At 42.5% G+C, this 23,698-nt stretch overlaps 1 protein-coding gene across 1 annotated transcript; it reads left to right on the forward strand.

Moving 5' to 3' along the window:
- The first annotated feature begins 674 nt into the window (after positions 1 to 674).
- Positions 675 to 22,558, forward strand: LOC125998875 (uncharacterized protein CXorf49 homolog). Its single transcript, XM_049766914.1, has 7 exons — positions 675 to 1,961; positions 2,508 to 2,673; positions 4,087 to 4,128; positions 6,460 to 6,528; positions 19,782 to 19,890; positions 20,567 to 20,684; positions 22,529 to 22,558. Exons 1-7 carry the CDS (start codon positions 675 to 677, stop codon positions 22,556 to 22,558), a joined length of 1,821 nt encoding a protein of 606 aa, XP_049622871.1.
- The last annotated feature ends 1,140 nt before the right edge of the window (positions 22,559 to 23,698 follow it).

Raw genomic sequence — 23,698 nt, forward strand, 5'->3', positions numbered from 1 at the left:
GTCAGAGGGGGAGAGAGAGAGATGCAGAATAGTCTCACTCATCTATGGGTTTTAAGTAAAATAAAAGTCATTTTTGTAACAATCCTCAGAGACAATGAGAGGAGGGCTGGAGCTTCTAGCTCACTCCATGAAGCTCACCACAAAGAGTGGTGAGTACAGCTATAGAAATAACTACACAGAGAACTACCATAATCATGTGAATGAATGAGGGAACTGGAAAGCCTGTCTGGAGTACAGGTTCAGCAGCAGCAAGGCAATTGCCTCATGCCTGTCCTAGCAAGAACCTTCTAACAGTGAGCCTTAAGTGATGGAAGAAGTACGAGCAGAGTTAATGCTCATAAGTCACTATTCTGTGGCGTGACCAGCTCCCAATCTCCAGGGACCCACATAATGTGTTGGACCTTTAAGAAAAGGCACTCGACCTATTGGTCAGAGTGAAGAGTGCAGGTGGTTGGAGGGAAATGGTTTCTGGCCAATGAGAAGGAGGCACAAGCTCTAGTGGCAGCAGCTGATGACATCACAGCAGTGCGCAGAATTCCCCTCCCCGCATTACCTGGGGCAACAAATTGCCTTTGGCGCCTGGGGCCAAAGAATTTGCCATACTCCCTTTGTCTCCATCAAGGACTAGCTAGGCCCGTTCTCTACACACAGTCATGACTACCTAGACTGGGAACATGAGTTCCCTGGAAGATGAGGTGACATTGCATGGAGGGAATATCGGCCTCAAGGATGAGGACCTGGCCAGGTTTCGCAGAACAGGCCTCACAGTCCCATCCGCACTTGGACTAGGGCTTAACTTGGGGGTTCCTCCAAGAAGCAAAGCTGGGGGAGGCTTCCAGGGCCCCTGGGGCTCCAAGGGTGAATCCAAAGCCCTGGCAGTGGGAGAAGCGGTGTTTTATGGCCAGGAAGGTCCTCTTGGCACCTCTGCTAACCTTCGCCATGACAAATGGGATGATGACTCTGACTCAGTGGCTTTAGTGCCACTGACTACCCAGGAGTCTGGTGCAGGCAGCATGCCCCAGGTGCTCTACCCAGAGGCACAGGATGTTGAGAGAAGCCCATCCCCAGTGAGCTGCTGGGATGAGGATTCCACCCCCTGGCGGGGGCTCAACTCAGTGAGCTGTGCTAGAGCGCCATTTCCCCAGGGCCATGGAGAAGCACGGCTGCCCTTGGCCAACCCTCGCTTGCTCGGAGTGTGCAAGGGCGGCAGAGGCGGGAGAATGATTGGGAGAGGCTCCAGGGGTGGGTGGAGTCCTCCTAGGGACAAGCAGGGCTCCTTTGCAGTAGGCCTGGCCAAGCTGCCTTCTGAGCCTGAGTCATCAGGTAACTTCAGTGAGCTACAGAGGGTGAGAGACGGGAAGACAGCGTCCAGGGAAGGGGCCTCAAGAGGAAGGGGCCCAACCATTACCCATAGTCCCGAAAATTCCAACATTGCAAGCGGACACTTTAAGTTCCCCTGGATGGAGAATCTGCTTTACATTCGAGGATCCACACCTCCCTCCCTTTCCCGAAGAGGTCCCACATCTTTGGAGAGGCGGGCTGTAGCAGGTCGGGACAACTCTGCCAGCAAGACTTTGCCTAATGTAGTGCTCGGCAAGGGCCAGGACAAGTCCAGCTATTCTGGAGTGTCTCTAACAACCAGCCCTCCCCAGACTACTGCAAAGATGGTGAACCAAGATAAGAAATACCGTGGAGGTACCTCCCAATTGGCCCTGGGGAGAGCCATACCTTCCAGGGAGCAGAAAATGTTACCAGCTACCCAGGAGCCTGCCAACTTCCCACCCATTATTGGTGTTAAACTGCCTGTGAGGTCCGAGGGGGGTTCCATGGTGCCTCTGCCAAGCAAGCAGCCCAAGCAGACTGGTGTCAGTGGGAAGAAATCTGTAGCCAGGATGCCAAGAGTGTCCGAACAGGTGGCCAGAGATGATGATCCAAAGAGAGATCAGTCCCCCAAGGGCCAAGTAAGTAGATCATCTTTTCCTTTCCTCCACTCACTTTCCTCATCCTTTCCCTGTATCTTGTTCCCACTGTCCTATCCTGGGTCATTGAGTGCCCTAGCACTTGTGTGCCCACAATCACTAAGATGCCAGATGGTACTTGTTTACTTGTTGAGGGACAAAGGTGAAGCCAGCATACTGCATGACAGACTGTTTTCTGCAACCTGGCAGAGTTTTTTTTCTTTTGCTTCTTTTCCCAGGGAGGGAGGGATGGCAATTGATATATCTCATAGTAATTTGGAACAGTTTGGCTAGCAAAGCTTTCATGTTTATTGTGAACTGATTGGCTTCTAATTGTTGCTTTCTGGTACATTCAGAATCGACCTTTTTGTTTTCTATGTATTCTCCGTGTGCCTCTGTTTTTCCTTCCTCAGCCCTGCCTTCTTGTCTGACTTGGGCTGAGTGAGGAAGAAATTCTGATTAAGGTTACACTCTGAGACCCCTCTTTAATTATTTGCATCATCATAGCCTATACCCCTAGCTCTAACCTGTGAGAAAATCTTGTTTTAGATCTATTCAGCCATGCCAAAACAATCGGGTCAGAGAACACACTTTGCAGAAGGCAGTAGCAAGAGCCTCAGCAGCCTCAACTTCATAGCTAATGAAACTCCAGGAAATACTCATGCTTTGTTACTTAACAAAAGAGACATGATGATCACAGAACCCACTCATTCAGGTGAGTCTTTGAATTTGTTAGTTGAAGAGGTGATAGGAAAATCTCAGGCTTTTGAGGGACTTAGGTTTGCCTACCATGGCAGTTTGGTTACTGGAACTGGGGTCCCAAGTGGACAGCATAAAGCTACCTCATCCTTTCCTAGGTTGTTTGGCAGGGGTGCTTTGTAGCAGTATCACTAACTGAATCTTGGGTGTGCAATTTCAGTGGAATTGATCCTGTCATGTGAATTCCTATTCAGCCATTTTTCTTAATTCATTGGCTGGCTGTGACTGCAGCTGTGCAAATGTCCAAACCAGAAAAATGGTTACTGGGAATCACTGTTGCAGCAGGTCTCTCTGTGGACATTCTGGAGCTGCTGGAACTGCTAGAGCTGCTGAGCAGGGCGGGTCTCACATTGCCTGCAGAGGGAGATGCTGCCTTACATTACACTCTGGTAGACAGTCCCATCCTGAAGTTAGCATTGGATGCTGGATGTGTATTTCTTTTTTAGGAGACCAGCAACAACCTGGATATTCTCTGAGACCACAATATTCTTACCTATCTCCTGGAAGATCAGAATGTCCATGGGTAATGCTGCCTTCGACGTTTAGAAATGAAGGTCCAGAACAAATAATGGGACCTGAGTTAGGATTAATATGTCCCATACCTCACACCCTACATAGACGGCACCAATTTGAGGAGTTATTGCCACTTTAGACACTGGGATATGTGATATAAGGCCAGGCGTGGGGATAGGAAGCAATGACAGAGGGAGAGGATATCAGAGTTCACTAATCTTTTCTCTTCCCTGTCTGTCTAGTGTATTGTGCTATACACTGAAGTGGAAAGCCTCAAGAAGAGACTTGGTATGAAGTCCTGCTCTTGGGCAGGATCAGAGAATTGTGCTGGGACTTAGTGTCCAATATGAGGGGAGGGAGTCTATTGGGAGAGGACCAGATGAACACACCATCAAGAAAACAAGTCCTGAGAGAGGAGAAGCCAGCATGCCTGGCCCTGGAACCTTGAAAGCTAAGTGTTTATTTATAGAGGATATTGTCTTGTTTAGTCAATATCGTATTTAGCCTCTCTGTTGGCTTTCCCAATGATGAGCTCTGGAGAACTTCTCTTCAAATGTTTGGAGATCAATCACCTATATTGACTTTAACAGCTCCTTGGTGTGGCTTATACAGTGTGTGATTCCTCATGGATGCTTTTGTTTGACAAGTTCTAAATGGGTCTTATGTCTCCTAGAGCTTGAGAGCTGCAGTACTATTTGTGTTGCAACTTAGAAACATTTGCACTCTGAATATCTGTGATGGATAAGTTAGTCCCCTGGCTTCCTACTTAAAGATGAAGGGGGTTTCATATTCCCCAGAGAATTTTCAGATACTTCATTGTGTCTGAAGTGAATGCTAATGCCTCTTTCTGTTTCAGCCGTTATGGAATCCCTGGTTGAAAAATTACAGGAACTTTGCAGTGAGTGTTACACACCATACTTTCCTTTCGTACCATCCTTGCCTAGCTGGCCCTGGCTTGACACCCTTTTATGACCGTGCTCTGTTTTTCAGACTGAAGAAGTAGGCTGTGCCCTTGTAACCCAGGATCTATGGACAAGTTGATCAACCTCACTTCTGCCCAAAAGTGCTCCTTGTTCATCAGAACCACTTGCAAGCCTGATTTAATGATACATTGTAATTAAAGTGCTTCACATGATCTGTTGTCAGCCTGCTTTCTGGGACAGTGTGAGGATCTGCTTCTTTTTAGATGCTCTTCTAGACCAGTGCCTCTGACATTCTGTGTTTTTCCTGTTCCCATATTCACTATAGGCCTGACCCTGAGCAGGAGCCCTGCAATCAGGCCCCCTCCATGCCTAGTTCAGGCTTGTGTGTAGGTTCTCCCTGGCTATGGGTACATCTCCTCCTTCCCTCTGAAAATCTTCTGAGTGTTCTCGCCTTATCTCCTCCTCATTGAGGGTGTTAGGCTTCCCATTGCTTCTTTCTTTCATCCAGAACTCAGGACTCCCTCACAGACTCTAGTGCCTCTTCTCTTCCCTCACAGGGATCATTATTCTGCTTTTACAACCTCACCCTGCTTTATGTCATGAGCACCCTGAATCTCCCATGCCTGGCTGTCAGCAGGCTTTTATGCACATTTGTTCCAGCAGATGTTAAAAGTGCACAGTTGAGCTCAAGCTCTCAATTGCTAGCTTCATCAAACCCATCATAGGTCCAGTCCTATCTGTGCAGTCCTTATCTCCCTTTGACACTGGCTCTGGAGCATTCAGGTATCACTTTATCTCAATCACTTTAATTCCTACCCTTGATGCTGGATGGCAAGTCCTGTGGATTTTCCATTCTTTATTTCAGTAGATGAGTAGTAGCAGAAGTCACAACTCATGGAAGTCTGTTTGATAACCCCACATTTACACAGATTTTAATATACATGATATTTCTATGCCTTCCCTCTTAATTTTACATGACTTCCTTTTGGGTCACCAGTCAGAAATACTGTATGAATGAATGGATACGGAGAGCAAAATTATGCTGAGCAAAATGAGTCAGAGGGAGAGTGGTAGACATAGAAAATCTCACTCATTTGTGGGATATAATAATAAGAGTAATATTCACGGACAGTAGAAACCAATTGTTTCTAATAGAGCCAGGAGAAACAATCCATTATGGAAGCTTGCCACAAATAGGGTGAGCAGTTAGGACAAAGGGACCACTGTAACAATGATATTGCAAATGATCACACTGGACAAGAACTGGATGCTAAAAGGAGACAAATTTATACCCACGATATTGTAACAATATTACAAACCACACTGTCTAAAAGGGAAAAAGGAAGAAATAGAGAGAGAAAAAAAGTCTACCACAGAGGAAGGCAGGAGGGGGCAGGGAGAAAACTGGAGACAGTGGTGATGGGGAAATGTACACTGGTGAAGGGTGTTGTAATTGTATGAATGAAACAATCATGAACAATTTTGTAACTGAAAAAAACCAACTGTACAATTAGTCTACCTGTAAGCTCAGCATTTAAATAAAATAATTTTAATAAAAATTACTTTTTAAATTTTCCCAAACTGTGTTAGAGTGTGGTTGTATAGGTTCTGTCAAGACAACAAGCCAGGATATGTAATGCCCCAAAGGCAAGATAATGTTTACAAACAATCTAAAGTTGATGAGTAAATGTTATGGTATATCTGGCTTTGTGATTAAATTGAGGATAATCTTTTTTAAGAGAAAATGCTATTTTTCAGTGAATAAAGAACAATTTGGTCAAAAACCCACAGAGGGTAGGGTCAGGACTGATCTTACAGTGGTAGGGAAATTATCTTAGATGTAGTTGACACGGGTTTGAACCCTAGCACTCCATATGGTACCCAGCGCCCCACTAGGTGTGAATCCTGTGAACAGAGATGAGACAGTGTGGCCCCAAAACAAAGAATTGACGAGGGGACCAGGGAGATACTTCAAAGGGCTAGGGGGCATATACTTTGAGTATATTTGAGTATATGCACTGCTTGCCCCAATCACCACTTGGAGTGGTGCCACTCAAAATAAAGATTTAAATTTTCTAACAGACACAAAATTGAACCTTTAAGGCATGGAAAGAGCCATATAAAGAACCAGAGTAACAGATTCAAAGGTTGGTTCAATTCTTAACATTGAGAGGAGGTATGTCCAGGGGGATGATTAATCCCATAACTGGGCATTGTGTCAGCTCAAAATGTTGAAATCACTGGAGAACCCTTTGAGTCACTCTGGGAAAACTAGAATGTCTGAAAGTTTCTGTGAATTCCTATAGAATGTAAACCCAAGAACAGTTACCTGAGAGTGGCTGCAATACGCCTTATCTTCAAAGCAGGCATCTCATGTGGGTGGTACCACAACAGGTGATAACCAGACATGAATGATTTGGGAAATTATGAGTGAATACAAGTTGAAATGTCACAGATACCTTTGCAGCCTTCCCTGTATTCTTAGTGTCTCTTCAAGGCTGTGTAATGTGAAATCAGACAGACCATCGCACATGGCATTGCTGTTTCTGTTTGTGAGGCTACACCCAGCAGTATTCATGGCTTACTCCTGGTACTGCAATCAGGAATCATTGCTGAAAGGGGTTAGGGGACCATAGGAGATTCTGGGTCAAATGTGTGTCAGTCATGTACAAGACAAACACTGTACCTACTGCACTATGACTCTGGCCTCAACACATAGCATTAGGCAATAACCTTTGTCAGGATCAGACTTGATTATTCTTAAGAGATTTAATTTCTTAATGTATATCTCCTCAGATAAAGCAGTGGGATTGAGTTTACAAACTAAGCCCAGACAACCATGTAGTGATAATTTTGGGGGAGAGTGGTAATTCAGTGCAGCACTGTCCACATGAAAGAGTTTGGAAGAATTTCCATGAGGTATTTCTGCCCAGTGACAGGTGATGCAAATTTGTGAGTGGAAAGAAGGCAAGCATAATCTATCTGGAGCGGCAAGGGATACAAGAACTTATATTGGATGGGGACATGAAAGGCATGGGGACATACCCTGTAGCCTTTTCCACTCAAGTCTCCTCTGTATTCATGAATGTAATGGTAACTGACCAAGAGAACACTGGGGCCCATCCTCTTCACTGTGCTTCTTTTGGGCAACTTAGAACGTTCATCTACACCCACGGTCAACTCCTCACATTGCCCCACAACAACACCATATACCATGAAAGTTACTGTCTGTAACTGTTGCCAGAGATTGGCTAAAACCATGAAATGTCAGAATTGAACACTAGAGAGTTGATTGTGATGCTTGGAGTAATGGTTCCCAAAGATGTACATACCCCAGTTCCAGGAATCAGATATGTAACAAACCTGTGTGGCATACGAGGGCTAATGTTGCATATCCATATAGGGTTGCTCCATAACTCACCTTGAAATGGGAAGATTCTCTCCAGACGTTTTATTTTCTGATGGGTGCATTGCAATTCACCATGAAAGAATGAAGTTTCAGTGGCTACCCTGTTCAAACTGAGCTCTGGAGACTGGATGAACTGTGTACCTGGCCTTGATTTAGCTGAAATGATGGGACCTGAATAAAAGTCCCCATGGCCAGCATGCCAGCACTCTCATATTTCCCTTTAAGCTGACTTTGAACTCTGAACTCAGAATAGGGTGCCTCCTCTGCAGTGTCCAGGTAGGGTGGAATGTGAGTGAGCAATTCAGTGAGCAAGAGTCAGCAGGGGCAGCGCTCTCTTTCTGGAGCAGGCCATTATACTGCACAGAATGAAATAAAATGATTTCAACATTAAGTATTATATACTCAATGCAGACCCTATAAAATTCACAATGTTATTCAAAAACATGAATGGTCACTAAAATGTTTGTATGAGATAGTACAGCACACTAAAAAGCCAAAGCCACATTGAGAATTGCTCACTCAGGTCTCTCAGTTCTTCTGACTATTCTTGAGTTCACCAACCTCTGCTAAATGTCCATAAAGAGCAATAATGGTGGGATGTGTTGACGGTGGTGTGTATGTGTGCTGAGATGCATGAGCTACATAGCTCAGACAGAAGCAGGATGAAAAGGGTCAACCCCAGTGTTCTGGGCAGCTGCCATTGCCTCCATGAATGCAGAGGAGGCTAGAATGGGATAGCCTGGGGGCATACTGAGTCAGGAGAGGTTGTGACCATATCCTTTGGCTTGGGGCCCAGATATATTTCTGTAATCAAAACCCCACGGTCTGTCAAATATTTCCCCTGGAACTGAAAGATCCTAAGGTGAGCCCTCTTCAGTGTGTACATGATTATAGCAGAGTGGTGAGCAACACTTATTGTGAATATAGAAAAGAAGCCAGTGTACTCAGAGGAGGGATGGGAGACTGGGTGAGTAAGACACTAAGGGTCATGTCCATAGCTTTCATGTTGCCTTCAAGCACAAGTCCCTCCCATACTCGCACTCTCCACCATGGTCCATGCTTGAATTCTTCACAGTCACAAATTTGCTGTATTTCAGTGAGCAACACTGAAGCCTGGAAAGTCTCCCCAAACTCATGCATGATTTTGTGTGTGCCGGGGCAGTATTGGGATGGGTTGGAAACAGGGGCCAATGGTAGAAGGAATGTTACTTTGGTGGAAGGAATTGGTGTTGGGACACTGAATCAACTATATTCTGAACCACTTTGTAAACCATAGTGTTTAAATAAAGTATTTTAACAAAGATTAAGAATATTCCATCTTGGGCCTGAGGAAGGTCATTGCCCCATGCCATTTATGGTAGTCTGTGTTGTGTATGTAAATATTTTGGGGGATTACTATGTTACTCACCCTAAACTGATTGGTGATTGTGCCCTACCCTAGGGTGTGACCTGGCATTCTGCCCCCACCCTAGGGTAGGACCTGATTCTGCTTTCACCATTGGTTGGTATCTGATCCCACCATTGGGTGGGACCTGACTCTGGAGTATAAAAACAGGAGTCTGTGGAAGGCCGGGAGCTTTTTGCTGGCTGGAACTGAATCTGAGTCTTTGGACTTCAGTTTTGTCCATCCGAATAAAGCAAATATTTCCACGAGCCTGATTGTCTGCGAGCTGTTTACCCACCGTTTCACCTCAGAACCGTGGGCTAGACAGGGTGGCAGACGCGTGCTCCGAGCTGGAAGAAAAGGGCCTCATTCTCCATCCCTCCATCAGTCAACCTCTTCAGGGGCTGTCCTGCTACATAATGGCGCCTGAACAGCCTGAACCTGGACCCTCAATAACTGTAAGTAAAATACTTCATTGGAAATTTCCTATGATGACCATCAAATGGTTTCTGTGGTTAGTCATGTGGATTTTACCACCCTTAGTCTTACGCATTGGTGCTCTAGTATACAAGTGGATCATTCCATTTTGTTTAAAACTAATTGGTTTTGATCTAAGGACAATCACTGCAGTTGGATAGTTGTGGTCTACATTTCAAATGAAAACTGCAGTGTCTCTAGCCATCATAGTTTGTGGAATTTCTGTGTTGACTAACGTTATTGTTATGAGCATAGTTATTTGCTGGTATTAGGAAAATAGAAAGTGTAGAAATGGTGAGGCTAAAACCAGTATAGATAATAAGGAAATCTATCTGACTAAAACTCAGACCAAGGTGCGGCTGACGAATCCAGCCCCACCATCAACAATATAGAAATTTTTGCTGGAAGAAAAAACAACTCCAGAATGTTAAGCCTGATTCTAGTGAATTGCTTGACAGTATTGACTCAGATAATAGATCAACCTCCAGTGCTAACTCCACGAGGGAGGCCTCCTTCTAGTCACAAAATTGAATCACAGAGCAGAGCAGATTCAAACGATGAACCACATGCTCGTTCTCAGAGCTCTATTCAGAGTAATTTTGCTAATCAGGCCTTATCCCCTATAGACGGGGTAAATGTTTCTAACTATGTACCCTATCAGATGGAAGAATTAGATCGGTTTAAAAGATCATGTAACGAACATGGGCCAAAATCGCCATACAGTGTAGAGTTATTAAGACTTTGGAGTCATAACTCATCTTGGACTTTGTATGATTTTAAAAGAATCGCTGAAATATGCCTGTCGTCTAAACAGCGAACTGAATGGGAAATGTACTATTCAGAAGGTGTAAAAGCTAAATTATATAGTCCAGATGGTATGAAAAAGCAAGTGGCAGGTGTTACTCTATCGTATGAATTATTGATGGCAGAAAATCAATTTGCAAATATTCAGACACAAGCAGCTTTACCTAAGAAAATCTTAAATTTAATTAGGGAGATTGCATTGTCATCATGGGAAAAAATTGATTCTAACAGCATTGGTAGAGGAAACTTTTTAAAAATTACCCAAGGCCCTTATGAGTCATTTTCAGAGTTTGTAGGTAAAATTAAAGATGCTCTGAAGTTACAGGTGGAAGATGAGGAGATGAGAAACTTCCTAGTAAAATCTTTGGCCTTTCATAATGCAAATTCAGCCTGTAGATTAGTATTGAATACATTAAATGAAAAGTCAGATCTGAATGATTACATTTATGCCTGACGGAATGTCTATGTGTAACCCCAACCCCCACCCCACTCAGACTCAGTACAGAACCTTCCCATTTACCAAGGGAACAATGCCTTACTCCCCTCGGGGACAGAACACTTTCCAGAAACCAGGTCTTTGCCCAAAATGCAAAAGGGGTCGCCACTGGGCGAAAGATTGCAGATCCAGAAACCTCATTAATAATACCCTAAGTTAGAGGTTTCAACACAGTCCCCAGGAGGCAAATCGCCTGCTACCATTGTGGAAAACAGGGACATATCAAAAGAAATTGTCGTCTCCTTATAAATTCAGCTCCCCAAGAACACACATACAGAGATGCAGGGGAAACGCCCTACAGGGCCTCCCCCCAGGCCCCTTCCAAATCAGGGCAAAGTTTCACAGACAATAATCCTTCCAAGCCCAGCCAAGAAAAATTCATCACGATAAGGGAAATTAATCCACTCCACTCAGGGAGTGCTGGATTAGACATAGTTATGCCCCAGAGGACATTATAATTTACCCAGTGAGCATCCCTTACATGTTTAGAAACTGGTATTGTAGGCCCGCCACCCCCAGATTACCATGGGGTTTGATTCTTGGCAGACGTTCCCTCAACAAAAAGGGTATATCAGTAATCACTGGTGTCATTGACTCAGATTCATGGGAGAAATCATTGTAGTTATTACTGTACCAGTTACATGGACCTTTAAAAAAGGAGAAAGCAATTGCCCAGATAGTAATAGTGCCTTATGTCAAATTTGGGACTTCAGATAAGACTAGAAATTGGAGGTTTTGGAAGCACAGATCCGGGTGCTGCTCAAAACCCAATCGTGGCTCTGGTTAACTAAATGTAAAGATGAACATCCAATGATCAAACTTCACTTGGAAGGCAAACCTTTTGATGGAATGATAGATACGGGTGCTCAGGTTACCGTAAATTTCTGATAAAGAATGGCCAGAATATTGGCCTCTTCAGGAAATTTCGTATTCCTAGAAGGAATAGGAGGCCTGAGTTTCCTGTCAGTGAGTGTACAAGGACTATGCTATTTTACGGCCCAGAAAATCAAAAGCAATAATCAGACCTCATGTGGGCCCATTTCACCATCCCTGTGGGGCCGTGACTACACAAACAGTGGAAAGCAGAATTCCACATCCCATTAGTTCCAGAAGAGCCCGAACCTTCTTTTGATTTAAAAACCAAAAATTTTTAGTGGGGGGCCACTACCGTAAAAACACCAGCACCAATAAAAATAAAATGGAAATCTGATGAACCAATTTGGACAGGTCAGTGGCCCCTTAAAACTGATAAATTAAAGGTGCTGACAGAATTAGTGGAGGAACAGCTAAGTTTAAGGACATATTGAACCATCTTTTTCTCAATGGAATTCACCTATATTCACTATAAAAAAGAAATCCGGTAAATGGAGACTTTTGATGGATCTTAGAGCTATAAATTTATCCATGATACCTATGGGCAAATTGCAGACTGGTTACCATCACCTGTAGTTATTCCAAAGGAATGGCCACTAATTATAATTGATCTGAAAGACTGCTTCTACCATATTCCTATCCACCCAGATGATAAAAAACTTTTGCATTCTCAGTTCCTTCTCTCAATAATACCCATCCCTGCAGACGTTTCCAATGGACTGTTCTTCCCCAAGGCATGCTGAATTCCCCAACCATGTGTCAGTTTTTTTGTAGATAAGGTTTTGAGCCCTGCTCGTGAAAAATTTCCTCAAGCCATGGTATTTCATTATACAGATGATATCTTGCTCACAATGAACAATGAAACAGACTTACAGGAATTATACTCTTATGTTACTGACTGATTACAAACATCAGGACTGAAAATAGCTTTAGAAAAAATACAGATAATGCCACGTATCAATATTTGTGTTTTATTTTGGACTGGACGTCTATACGTCCACAAAAATTTTTTATCATAAAAGAAAAACCTCAGAACGCTTAATGATTTTCAGAGACTTTTAGGTGACGTAAATTGGCTCCGCCCTGCACTAGGAATCCCTAATGCAGAGTTATCTAATCTATTTAAAACGTTGGAGGGTTATTCTGCTTTAGATAGCCCGAGAAATTTAACAACAGCTGCCAAAAATGAATTGGACATCTTCTTGAGCAGATTACAAAAATCGTTTCTCTCAGATTCATCCCAGGAGAAAAGGTAATACTGTTAATCTTCCCTACTATAGAAACCCCACAGGGGCCTTGATGCAACAGTCAGGGACCTTTGGGAATGGTTGTATTTACATAACAAACAACCTTGCTCAGTTGTCCCCTACTTGCAACTGATTTCAGAGATTATGATCAAGGCAAGACTCAGATCTATATCTTTACTAGGTTTTGACCCAGATATAATAGTTTTGCCAGTACCAAAAAAGGGAAATTGAGTCATTATTGCCAATTAATGAAGTCTCTACAAAGGGCCCTCTCAGATTTCACAGGAGAAATATCCTCCCATAATCCAGCAGGAAAAATTTGGGACTTTTTAAAGAAAACTCAGTTTGTTATTCTTCAATTGTTTCGGGATTCCCCTATTCCCAATGCCAAGGTTTTTACATTGATGGATCCCAAAATGGAAAGGAGGAATAACTGGAGACAACATTAATATGACCATAGATACCAAAATATAATCTGCACAGAAAGTTGAATTAGCAACGTTAATTTTACCTATTAGAAAATTATCTGAAGCCATGAATAATATTTCTGATTCTTTGTATGTGGGAAATTTTATGTCATGTGATAGCCACTGCATCACCGTTAATGCTAATAACACCGATCAATACAGGGACTTACTTAACAATTACAGCAGCTTCTTCAAAAACGAACTGAGCCCATCTTCATCACGCATTATTAGAGCCCACTCAGGTCTTCCAGACCTATGGCTCAAGGAAATAAAACTGCTGACTTGCTAGCATGCCTATATTAAAATCACCTGTAGAGGAACATTCAGCCCTACACACAAATGCTCGCCGTTTACCATGTGAATTACCAAATTCCATGGAGGCAAGCTAGAGAAATTGTAGAAAACTGCAACGTATGTGCAACCGTTAACAAAAAAGACTCACATAGCAGGAGCAATACCCAAGAGGCTTACAGTCCTAACGAACTTGGCAAATGGATTAACTCAAACAGATTATTTCCAAGGAAACCTTATCTTCATGTTGTGGTGGACACTTATTCTCGATTTATTGGGCAATTCCCTGTCTTCTCAAAAATCTAAGGGCTGCTTGTAGTTTTCTTTTACAATGTTTCTCTGTGATGGTATTCCATATTCTATAAATAACTGATAATGGGCCAGCCTATGTTAGCAAAGACTTTTGAATTTTTTTTGTAAGGAATGGCAGATAAGACATCTCAGAGGAATTCCTTACTAATTGTAGGGGACAGGCCATTGTAGAAAGGACTCACAGAACCTTAAAAACTCAATTTGCAAAAAAAATATAAAAAGAGGTTTACCACCAACGATTTGCTATCCTTGACTCTTATCACACTAAATTACTTTAACTTACCCCAAGGGGGAAAGTTACACTGCAGCGGAAATGACATTTAAAGAAGATATTCAGAGACAAGAAACAACCCATAAACCTATTTGGATCAAGGAGGATGAAAAATGGATAGCTGGATATCTTCTCCTAAGAGGGAAGGGGTTATGCCTATGTTTCTAAAATGACAACCCTCCCAAGAAATTTTGGTGTCCATTACGTCTTGTTAGAAATCGGCTAAGCACAAATGATCAGGTTCAGACTACAAACTCCCCTTCTGAGAAAAAACAGAATACTTCAGACACTAACACAGTAATATTGCTGAGGTCTCTGTGGCAGGGAACGATTTAGCTGTCACACACCATACAATGAGTGAGACTGATGTGTAGTGATAAACCCTTACACTCCGAGATGCAAAAGGAAAGACAGGAACCTGTTCTTAACTGGGCTCCAAAATATATGGAAACTCTTGCTACATGAACTCAATATTGCAATGCTTGTATAATATTTCAGACTTAACTCAGTATTTTTTATAAAGATCATTATAAAAAGGATATTAACAAGAAAAATCTGATGGGGCATGAAGGTTAAATTAGCCGAAGAATTTGGGTCGGCTCATAAAAACCATGGGAAATGGATTTCATAGATATAATAACCCTGAAAGCTTCAAAGTAACAATTGGGTTTACTAATGACCATTTTGCTGGACACAATCAGCAGATCCTCACGAACTACTGATGTTCCTAATAGAGGGATTACATCATGACTTGCTTACTGTAAATCTAATGGACAGACAAAACTACACAACTCATGGGAAATGAAAATTATGAACAATTTAGTCCCAGAACACCAAAAGGCTCATAAATCTATTATTTATGATCTCTTTCAAGGACAATTCAAATCTATACTCCAGTGTCTCACTTGCCACCAAAAGTCTTGAAGTTTATGAGACAATTGTTCATTTGTCTTTGGCTGTTACATCTACAGATAAATGTACATTACAGGAATGCCTCTCTGAATTTTTTAAAGAAGAAGAATTAAGAAATGACAACAAAGTTCTGTGCAACAGTTGCAAAAATAGAAGGGATTTTTTCAAAGAAAACGTACTTATGGAAACTGCCACCAGTACTTATAATACACTTGAAACGTTTTGCTTTTGATGGGCAAACAAATAAATAGAAAAATTGCATACTTATGTAGATTTTCCTTTAGAAGACCTCAATTTAGAGGAATTTACTTCAGAGAATAAAAGAAAGATTAAGAAATACAACTTATCATCGGTGTCAAACCATTATGGTTAAAGTTCACTATGGACACTGTACTTCATACTGTAAAATTGCTGCAAAACAACACTGGATCAATTTTGATGACAAGAAGATCAAAAAAGTCCCTAATACATTGGTGAAATCCACAGCAGCATACATCCTGTTTTATACTTCTTAAAGATCTACAATGAACACCAGATAATCATTTCACTTCCTTATCAGTTGCTATTAATGCTCTAAGATTCTTTCCACATGCATGATCAATGAATATAGATTGAAAATCATGAATCCCCAATGTGTTTCCTTGTAGGATGGATTTATGTCTTAATTTCATTATTTCTCTATGTCTCAGTTAATCATGAAATTTTACAAATTAATTTAGTCAAGGTTCACCTGAAAGAGAAATTTCTCATCATATTAATGTTGTTTTTCTTTCTGAGGTATACTCATTTAACGACTTTCACTCTTTTTATTTAACATCATTGCTTTATTTCCCTCAATTTAGGTTTTAGAGACGCTGACATAATTGATAATTTTAGGTGGACTTTCTTCACAGTGCTTCTTGCTTATGATTGATTATCATAAAGTTACTGTTATACAATAACTTTATATATATACTGATATACACGTATAGTAGAGTTGTCCATGTTTGTATTACGCATGAAATTCTCTTTCAGATCTGCTAAGCAAAACCATAAAAAAATTTTGTGTGAAATTTGAAATGATTTATCTAAACAATTGCCGGCTATTACATTTTAAGAAGCTTTTAGTTGATTCAGCTGAATTCTCTTTTCTTTTGCTCTAATTTTGGATCCTTTCCAACAAATATTTTTTAGTATGAGTGAGTGTTAGGCCATATTTTTTGTGACGTCTGTGTGTGTATGGTCTTGTTTAGTGTCTGTCTGTTCTGCATATTTTGTATATAGTTTTCCTTTTTCCTAACTTTATCTTCCCCAAATTAGTCTTCCTTATCCTTCCTTCTCTCTTCCTAGTCCTTAACATTTTAATTTTCAGGATTTCACATGTGCAAACCCATCTCCTTCAACCCACAACTACAAGCATCCTGATCTCGCTGGAGAGAAGAAAATCCATGACTGTTGGAGTTTTACACCATATATGCTGCAAACTTGTTGGAAATGAAGCCACCTGGAATTTGTGTCACAAATGTAACCCCAGAGAAAAGATCCATGGACAAGACCCACAGTCTCTGGATCCCAGTTAAACTGTGCTATCAGAATTTCTGGTTTTCCATCCACATACACAATGCTATTGTTGACCGTTTCTACAATGGCTACCCCAAGAATGCAACCGATCCCAAAGGAAATACAGAAGCCCAACCAACTTAAGATGTAATGATGTAACGCTTGGGGGGAATGCCCAACACATGGATGACTGTACTGCCTTCCTTCTTCATTCAGCTTGATATTATCTCCTGTACAAGGCTTCAACCCGCTTTTCCAGACCCATCAAGTGTCTCTCTGCCGGTCTTTTTTGGAGTTCCAGACCCCTCATATTTACAGATTGGTATTGAACTCTGTAGAAATTTCATCTGTTGTTTTTTCCTATAACTGTAATCTTTGAAGTTATATTTGGTACTACACTTCTTTTACTATCGTAATATGTTTTTCTATTTTAGTTTTAATATTAGGAATCGATGTTGTATTACATTAATGTTTTGCCTTCTTGACTTTAGTTAGTGAGTTAGATATTATTGTCTATAATTTCCTAAATGATATTTTTGTCTGTTCTCGAGGGTTTTTTGCGTGGGCGCATCATAGCAAAATACTAGGTTTATAGAAGGTTCCATCCATTTTGGATGTGGCCCTCAAGTTGTTTATTTACACAGGGAGGGTCTCTGCCTAAACATTTTTGTTTTGGTTTGTGACTTAAGCTCCCATCTATAAATAGTCGACATCAATTTCACACATCTTTATGGACTTCAGACAGGATTAAAACTTGGACTAAGTTCAGATACCTATTGATCATCATTGCAGTGGCTCCCACTGTGCAGAGGGTGTATGTGCCTCTTCTTCCAAAATAAAGGCCTAGTTCAATGCGCTCAAAGATGGGCTTTCTGGTCTACCTGAACTTGAATGAAAATGGAGCTTGGGAGAGATAGCATGGAGGTGAGGCGGTTTGCCTTTCATGCAGAAGGTCATTGTTCAAATGCCGGTATCTGCCAGAGCGATTTCTGAACGTGGAGTCAGGAGTAACTCCTAAGCACTGCCAGGTGTGACCAAAAACCAACAACAACAACAACAACATATAAAGAAAAGGTGCTTCTCCTTGCCTGCTACACAACCTTTTCTGGTGTCTCTTCAAAAGATCTATGTACGTCTTAGATTGTCTTGTCAGGAGCTTGTAGTTGATTCCTTGATACATTTTCTGATTTTAGACACCCTGTGCTTAGGTTAGAAGTTTTTCTTTACATTTTCCTGTGATGCGCTTATGCAAACAGCCGCTCTTTTATTATTGACTAATTTTCTTTTAATAATTGTAGACAATATTGTTTGTTTACTAAAAACAAAAGGGGGAATTGTTGTGTATGTAAATATTTGGGGGATTACTATGTTACTTACATACTCCTAAACTGATTGGTGATTGGTGCCCTAACCCTAGGGTGTGACCTGGGCATTCTGCCCCCCACCCTAGGGTAGGACCTGATTCTGCTTTCACCATTGGTTGGTATCTGATCCCACCATTGGGTGGGACCTGACTCTGGAGTATAAAAAAACAGGAGTCTTGGAAGGCCGGGAGCTTTTGCTGGCTGGAACTGAATCTGAGTCTTTGGACTTCAGTTTTGTCCATCCGAAAAAAGCAAATATTTCCACGAGCCTGATTGTCTGCGAGCCTGTTTTACCCACCGTTTCACCTCAGAACCGTGGGCTAGACAGGGTGGCAGAACGCTGCTCCGAGCTGGAAGAAAAGGGCCTCATTCTCCATCCCTCCATCAGTCAACCTCTGCAGGGGCTGTCCTGCAACAGTCTGTTCGTCTGACTTCACATAATATATAGACAGGGTGAGAATATAAGAATGCAAGAGTCAAAGTGTACAAATTTCCAAGTTTAGTCACTCATAAGTTCCCTTAACATATATGTCGCTTAGCACACATTGGGGGTAAAAATCATATGAGGCTCTTACATTCAAAGATGAGGTGTAATGTAGTCCACTCTCAGGTACCTGTACTTCCGGCTCATATTCAATTGATGTTCACAGGAGCTTTTAGACTGTCTAGTCTTCCCAAAGAGGAACGCCAGTAACCCCAGTAATTTTGAGGTGACCCAATTTCCAGTTATAAAATTTAGTGACCCACAAGCTATACCTCCTCTTCAGGAGTTAATTCGAAACAAATCCTTAAAAATGTAGACTGGATTCTCGATATAGCACTTTCCACGCATCAAGGGTTCTTGTAAATTTAAACCACCTACATTTAAAATTTTCACTTTCAGTGGCACAACTCAGATGGCATGAAGGGACATGATCACTGCTGTACTCAAACCTGAGACTCAGAAGACAAAGCATATGTGCTATAAGCCCTTTGAAGCATGAATCGAGTCTTCTTGTGTGTTCTTTCCTTGGTTTAGGTGGGACACTCACAAGAGAGTTAAGGGTTGACTCCAACTCTGCTTGCAGAAAATCATAACCTGGCAGGTTCTCAGAGTACAATATGGGTGTGAAGGATAGAAACCCATGTAACTGGCTTACCAAAAAATGAGCCCTACCTACTCCTGATCACCAGGGGTCCCCTCTAGAGAGTTTTATGACTCTATCCCCCAAACTCTTTCATCTCATCCAATCACATAATTTGCACTTCAGTGATAAATTTTTATTCACAGAGACATATAGAAAACCACATTCACACACCGAACTTAGTATATCAAGATTGGTTTTCCTTATGTGCTATAGTCCTTTATGATGAAGTCTGAATGTCACAGAACCTATGCAATTACAATTTTAACATAAGCCTGTGCCTGATCTCACCTAGAGATTCACTGAGAGAACTCTAGATGGTAGCTGAAGGTAAGGAGCTCCTCTTAACAGTGAGGGATAATTGTAAGAGTTCAGACTAGAGACCCAAAGGGGAAATTTGCACTTAAACTGGGACATTACAAGTATCTGTCTGCTAGAATCTCTTTGAGGGGGGAAGAGGAAGAGACTACATCCATAGAAGTAAGTACAAAGAGGAGCATCAAGACCTATCACAACCCACTCTTTAATGGAATCAAACAAATTTCAATCAAGGGACATGAAAAGGAGCCTGTAAAGGAGTCCTGTTTTCTGGCTGAAGATGGAAGAGAACAAAGACCATAAATTGGGAAGCGTGATACCCCACATACGAGGGGGTTAGGTGATAACAAAGAAGAGACCTGCAGAGGAAAGGAGATGGTACCAAGTGGTCATGCAGAACCCACACAGAAGCCAGTTCCAGGCAAGATTGGGTTCCTGCAGGGAGACAGGTATAGAGTGACCAAGAGAAAAGATATTGGCCTGGAAGAGGCTGTGATAATCCCAGTCCAGACACACACACACACAGCAGACAACAATCATGAGAAGCACTTTAATCACAAACTGTCATTAAAGCAAGGTCACTGGAGGGTCAACAAACAAGGAGGGGATTTGGGCAGAGCTGCAGGAGATCAGCTTTTCTGCAGAACTTCAGCTCCAAAGGGCACAGGCTGCTTCTTCATTATAAAGATGTCTGCTCAACCTGAGAAACGGAGCACAATCAGGGAAGGGACCCAAAGTTCAGGGCAAGCTCGCAGATCTCACCTCAGCCAGGACTGTGTGAAGGGACAGTGACCTTGCAGTGTGTATTACATACTAAGAATGTCCTTGCAGTGTGTCAGCCAGGTTCTTCATGTCAGCTGAAATAGAAAAAAGACATTAACAGGCATCCCAGAATCCAGACACATCGAGAGAGGGATCTGAAAACCTCCTGGGGCCCCTGTCTTTCTGGGGGAAACACCTAGCACTAGCCCTGCAATCAGAAATCCTGCCAGCCCCATGTAGCAAACCCTGGACCTGCCTAACTCAAACCACACATCCACGTCAATCATGTGCAAATGTTTTCCAAAGGCAACAAAATAGGAAGTGCAGTTCTCAAGCTCTGGGGGCACATCGGGACCCATTCAGACTTGTTAAACAAAAGCTCCCCAAAGTCACAACACTGTACAAGCCATACCAGGGAGCTATTAAAGACAATCGATGGGTGACACCTTCCAACATGGAAGAGAACGATGCCTCCTCCCAGGTCTCAATTTTCACTGGCAAAGCAAACAGAGAGGCATTCCTGTCTGTAAATCACACTTAGCATTCAATTCAGAGAAGGGTGCAGGGCCAGGCCAGACCTGTTGGGTTCTGTTCTCCCGAGGTTTCTTATTTTCTTTGAGGGTAGCTGCATCTGCTACCTTCCCAGAGCCCCCTCCGCTCATACTGGACACTAAGACCCAGCATCCTTCACTGCCCCAGCCAGTGTGGGCCTACCTATTCTCTTCTTTAGGCTTTCGACTTCTCCCTGTAGCACAGTACACTGGATGATGGAGAGAAAAGATTAGTTCACTCCATGTGGGTCTTGCATCACAAAGCCCACTGTTAGAAGGGGGAAGGGAGTCTTCATTGGAGGAGTTGCCACAGTGGGATGTGGGAAGTGGAAGGGGGAGTTATAGTTTCACCCTGACTCAGATCTCATCATTTGCTTGGGGCCTCCATTTCTAGGAGCCAGAGGAGTCATTACCCATGGACAGTTGACACTTTCAGGAGCCAGGTGCAGAAGTTCTGGTCTGTTGTCTTAAATAATTAAAGATGGTGGTGGATGGAAATGATGGAGGCCTTTGTCCTTAGGCCCCAGCCCACATGGCTTCATCCCCCATCTACCAACGTGTCTTGGGCTCAGGAAAGAGACGGGGTATTGAACTCACTCACAGGCAGGCATCAGGAAGCATCATCTTTATTCATGCCCTATTCACCACATGTGTGTGGCCTACTCATAACCATTCAAGCATTCAGCCATTCTTAGATAGCCCTGCGTCATAACTCCTTTCAGCCATCTCCCTTTGACCTCCATGCTGGTCAAAGACCAAAAGAGGCAAAGACCCAAAAAGCCAGAGAGCCCAGCAGGGAAGACCTCTAATCCCCTGCTCAAAGGCTTTATCTACCTTTTCCAAGACCACTCCCTAGAATGTGAGGGGTCTTGCAGGTAAGGGTTACACCTAATTTTTCGGTTCCCAAGACTCCTCCCAGAAAAGGGCGTGTCTCCGGTAGGTACACCCAAATCCAGGGGTGGAGTAACACCATATGGTCCCCCCCTGGGGCCTGCCAGGAGCGACTATCTGAGCATAGAGCCAGGAGTAATCCCTGAGCGCGGGGCCGAAGTGTGACCCAAACCCCTCCCGGAAAAAAGAATTTACCAAAGGTATCATCAGTGCTTGTCTCTGGGTATGTAAAATTATAAATGTTATTTTCCTTCTTCAGTTTGATTGTAGTGTTTTGATTTTTCACTTAAATAACTTGTTTTGTTCTGGTTATATAAAAAAGCAAAACAGCAATTAAGGTTGTCACTTTTTTTCAAAAGGGGAGATTTATTTGAACAGAAAAAGGCGATAGGTGAGATTGAGTAGTCACAATCTTTTTGCCTAGAACAGTGATCCCGCCAGGAGAAAAATGGAAGAATGTATGTCAATTGCACCTTCCAGACTAAAGAAGTGCCCTCCCTGTATGTAAATTCTAACACTATGAGGTTATACAGGGATCAATATGTTGGTTAGAGGAGTCTCTTGGGTGCCAGAGGAGAAAATACAAAGTAGTGTGCTTGCTTGCACAGCCAACCAGGTTTGATGTCCTGTTCCCATATGGTCACCCAAGTCCTCCAGGAGTAATTCCTCAGCGCAGAACCAAGAGTATCCCCTGAACAGCGCTGGGTGTGACCCAAAACCAAAAAACGAAGGCTGTAGGGATCCTAAGCTTTGGCAAGTAGATAAGTAGATAAGGAAGCAGGATTGTGCAAAGGAGAAAGTATAACTGAGGCAATCATGATGCAGGACTCAGTTAACTCAAGTAGTAGGCTCTGACATGGCTTTTATAGTGTTTCTCCACTAGGATGAAGATGTCAACCTTAGAGAAAAGTAAACCCTGGGACAAAGTAATCCCCAAAGTAAGCTAATATCAAAACAATGTTTGTTGTCCATTTAGCAAACATGTAAGAGAAAAGGTTTTTTCTGAGGTGGAATCTAAGTTGCACATCCCAACATACACTGTAAGGAAGTGAGCTACATGGCTCAGGATATAGCTAGGTGGTAGAGTACTTCCTTATATGTGAAAGGTCTTGGGTATGACCTCTGGCACAGTACACACACAAAGAAAGAGAGAGAGAGAGAACCGATCTCCTCAAAGAACAAGGATAATGACAGATATTAGAGGGATTTTAAAAAGGACAAACATTTCTTCACTCAGACCTGGTTTCCTCCACCTTTTAGAGATCTCCCCTTCTTTCCTGACCTATGACTTTCCAGGAAATAAATGGACCGGCTTCTTATGTAGGTACTTTATAGAATCCAAAATAGCATTTCGGGATTTGTTGCTTGGACCTTTTAATTGCTCTGAAATCCAGCCAAAATGAGTAACACAATCCTCATTCTCTCAATGAGGAAGGCTGGGATCATATAGGAGAAACAGTGCACCAGAAAAATAGTCTAATGATCAGGGTGCTTACTTTGCACCTAGAAGATCCAAGTTCTATCTCCAGCACTACATATGGTTTTCAGAGTCCTGCCTGGGGTGACCCCTGGGAGCAGAGTCAGGAGTAAGCTCAGAGCACTGTTAGGTCTGGCCCCAAAATAAAACAAAGCAGACAAGAAAGGCAGGATCCTCAGCTCTGCTGTTTTAAAGCCTGCTTTGTCCATTTCCAGGCTCCCTGTTTTCCTATGGTGGCTTTGCTATTCAGACCTTAATAAAACCTTGTTTTATGGACAACTGGACAAATAATTTTCTCCTTATTAAAGCTGTCAGTGGAGTCAGAGTGATAGCCTTTTCTTTGCATACAGCTGAACCAGGACTGACCCTCAGGTTTTATCCTGAGCATCCCATATGCCTCGAGCCTGCCAGGAGCAATTTCCAAGCACAGAGCTAGGAGTAACCTCTGAGCACTTCGGGTGTGACAAAAAAAAAAGCTGTTAGTTCCCCATGCCCACTAACCTATTTTCAGTCATCTCAATCCAAATTCAAATTTGACTTGGTTGCTACAACACTAAATGACTCTTACTCTCCTGT

The sequence above is a fragment of the Suncus etruscus genome, chromosome X (assembly GCF_024139225.1).
Source record: "Suncus etruscus isolate mSunEtr1 chromosome X, mSunEtr1.pri.cur, whole genome shotgun sequence".
Classification (NCBI taxonomy): Eukaryota; Metazoa; Chordata; class Mammalia; order Eulipotyphla; family Soricidae; genus Suncus; species Suncus etruscus.

Coding starts and splice junctions, on each gene's coding strand:
- LOC125998875 (XM_049766914.1), top strand. CDS start 675: ATGAGTTCCCTGGAAGATGAGGTGACATTGCATGGAGGGAATATCGGC. Junction 2,674..4,086: donor CACAGAACCCACTCATTCAG/GTGAGTCTTTGA, acceptor TTTCTGTTTCAG/CCGTTATGGAATCCCTGGTT. Junction 20,685..22,528: donor AGAACGATGCCTCCTCCCAG/GTCTCAATTTTC, acceptor TTTCTCCACTAG/GATGAAGATGTCAACCTTAG.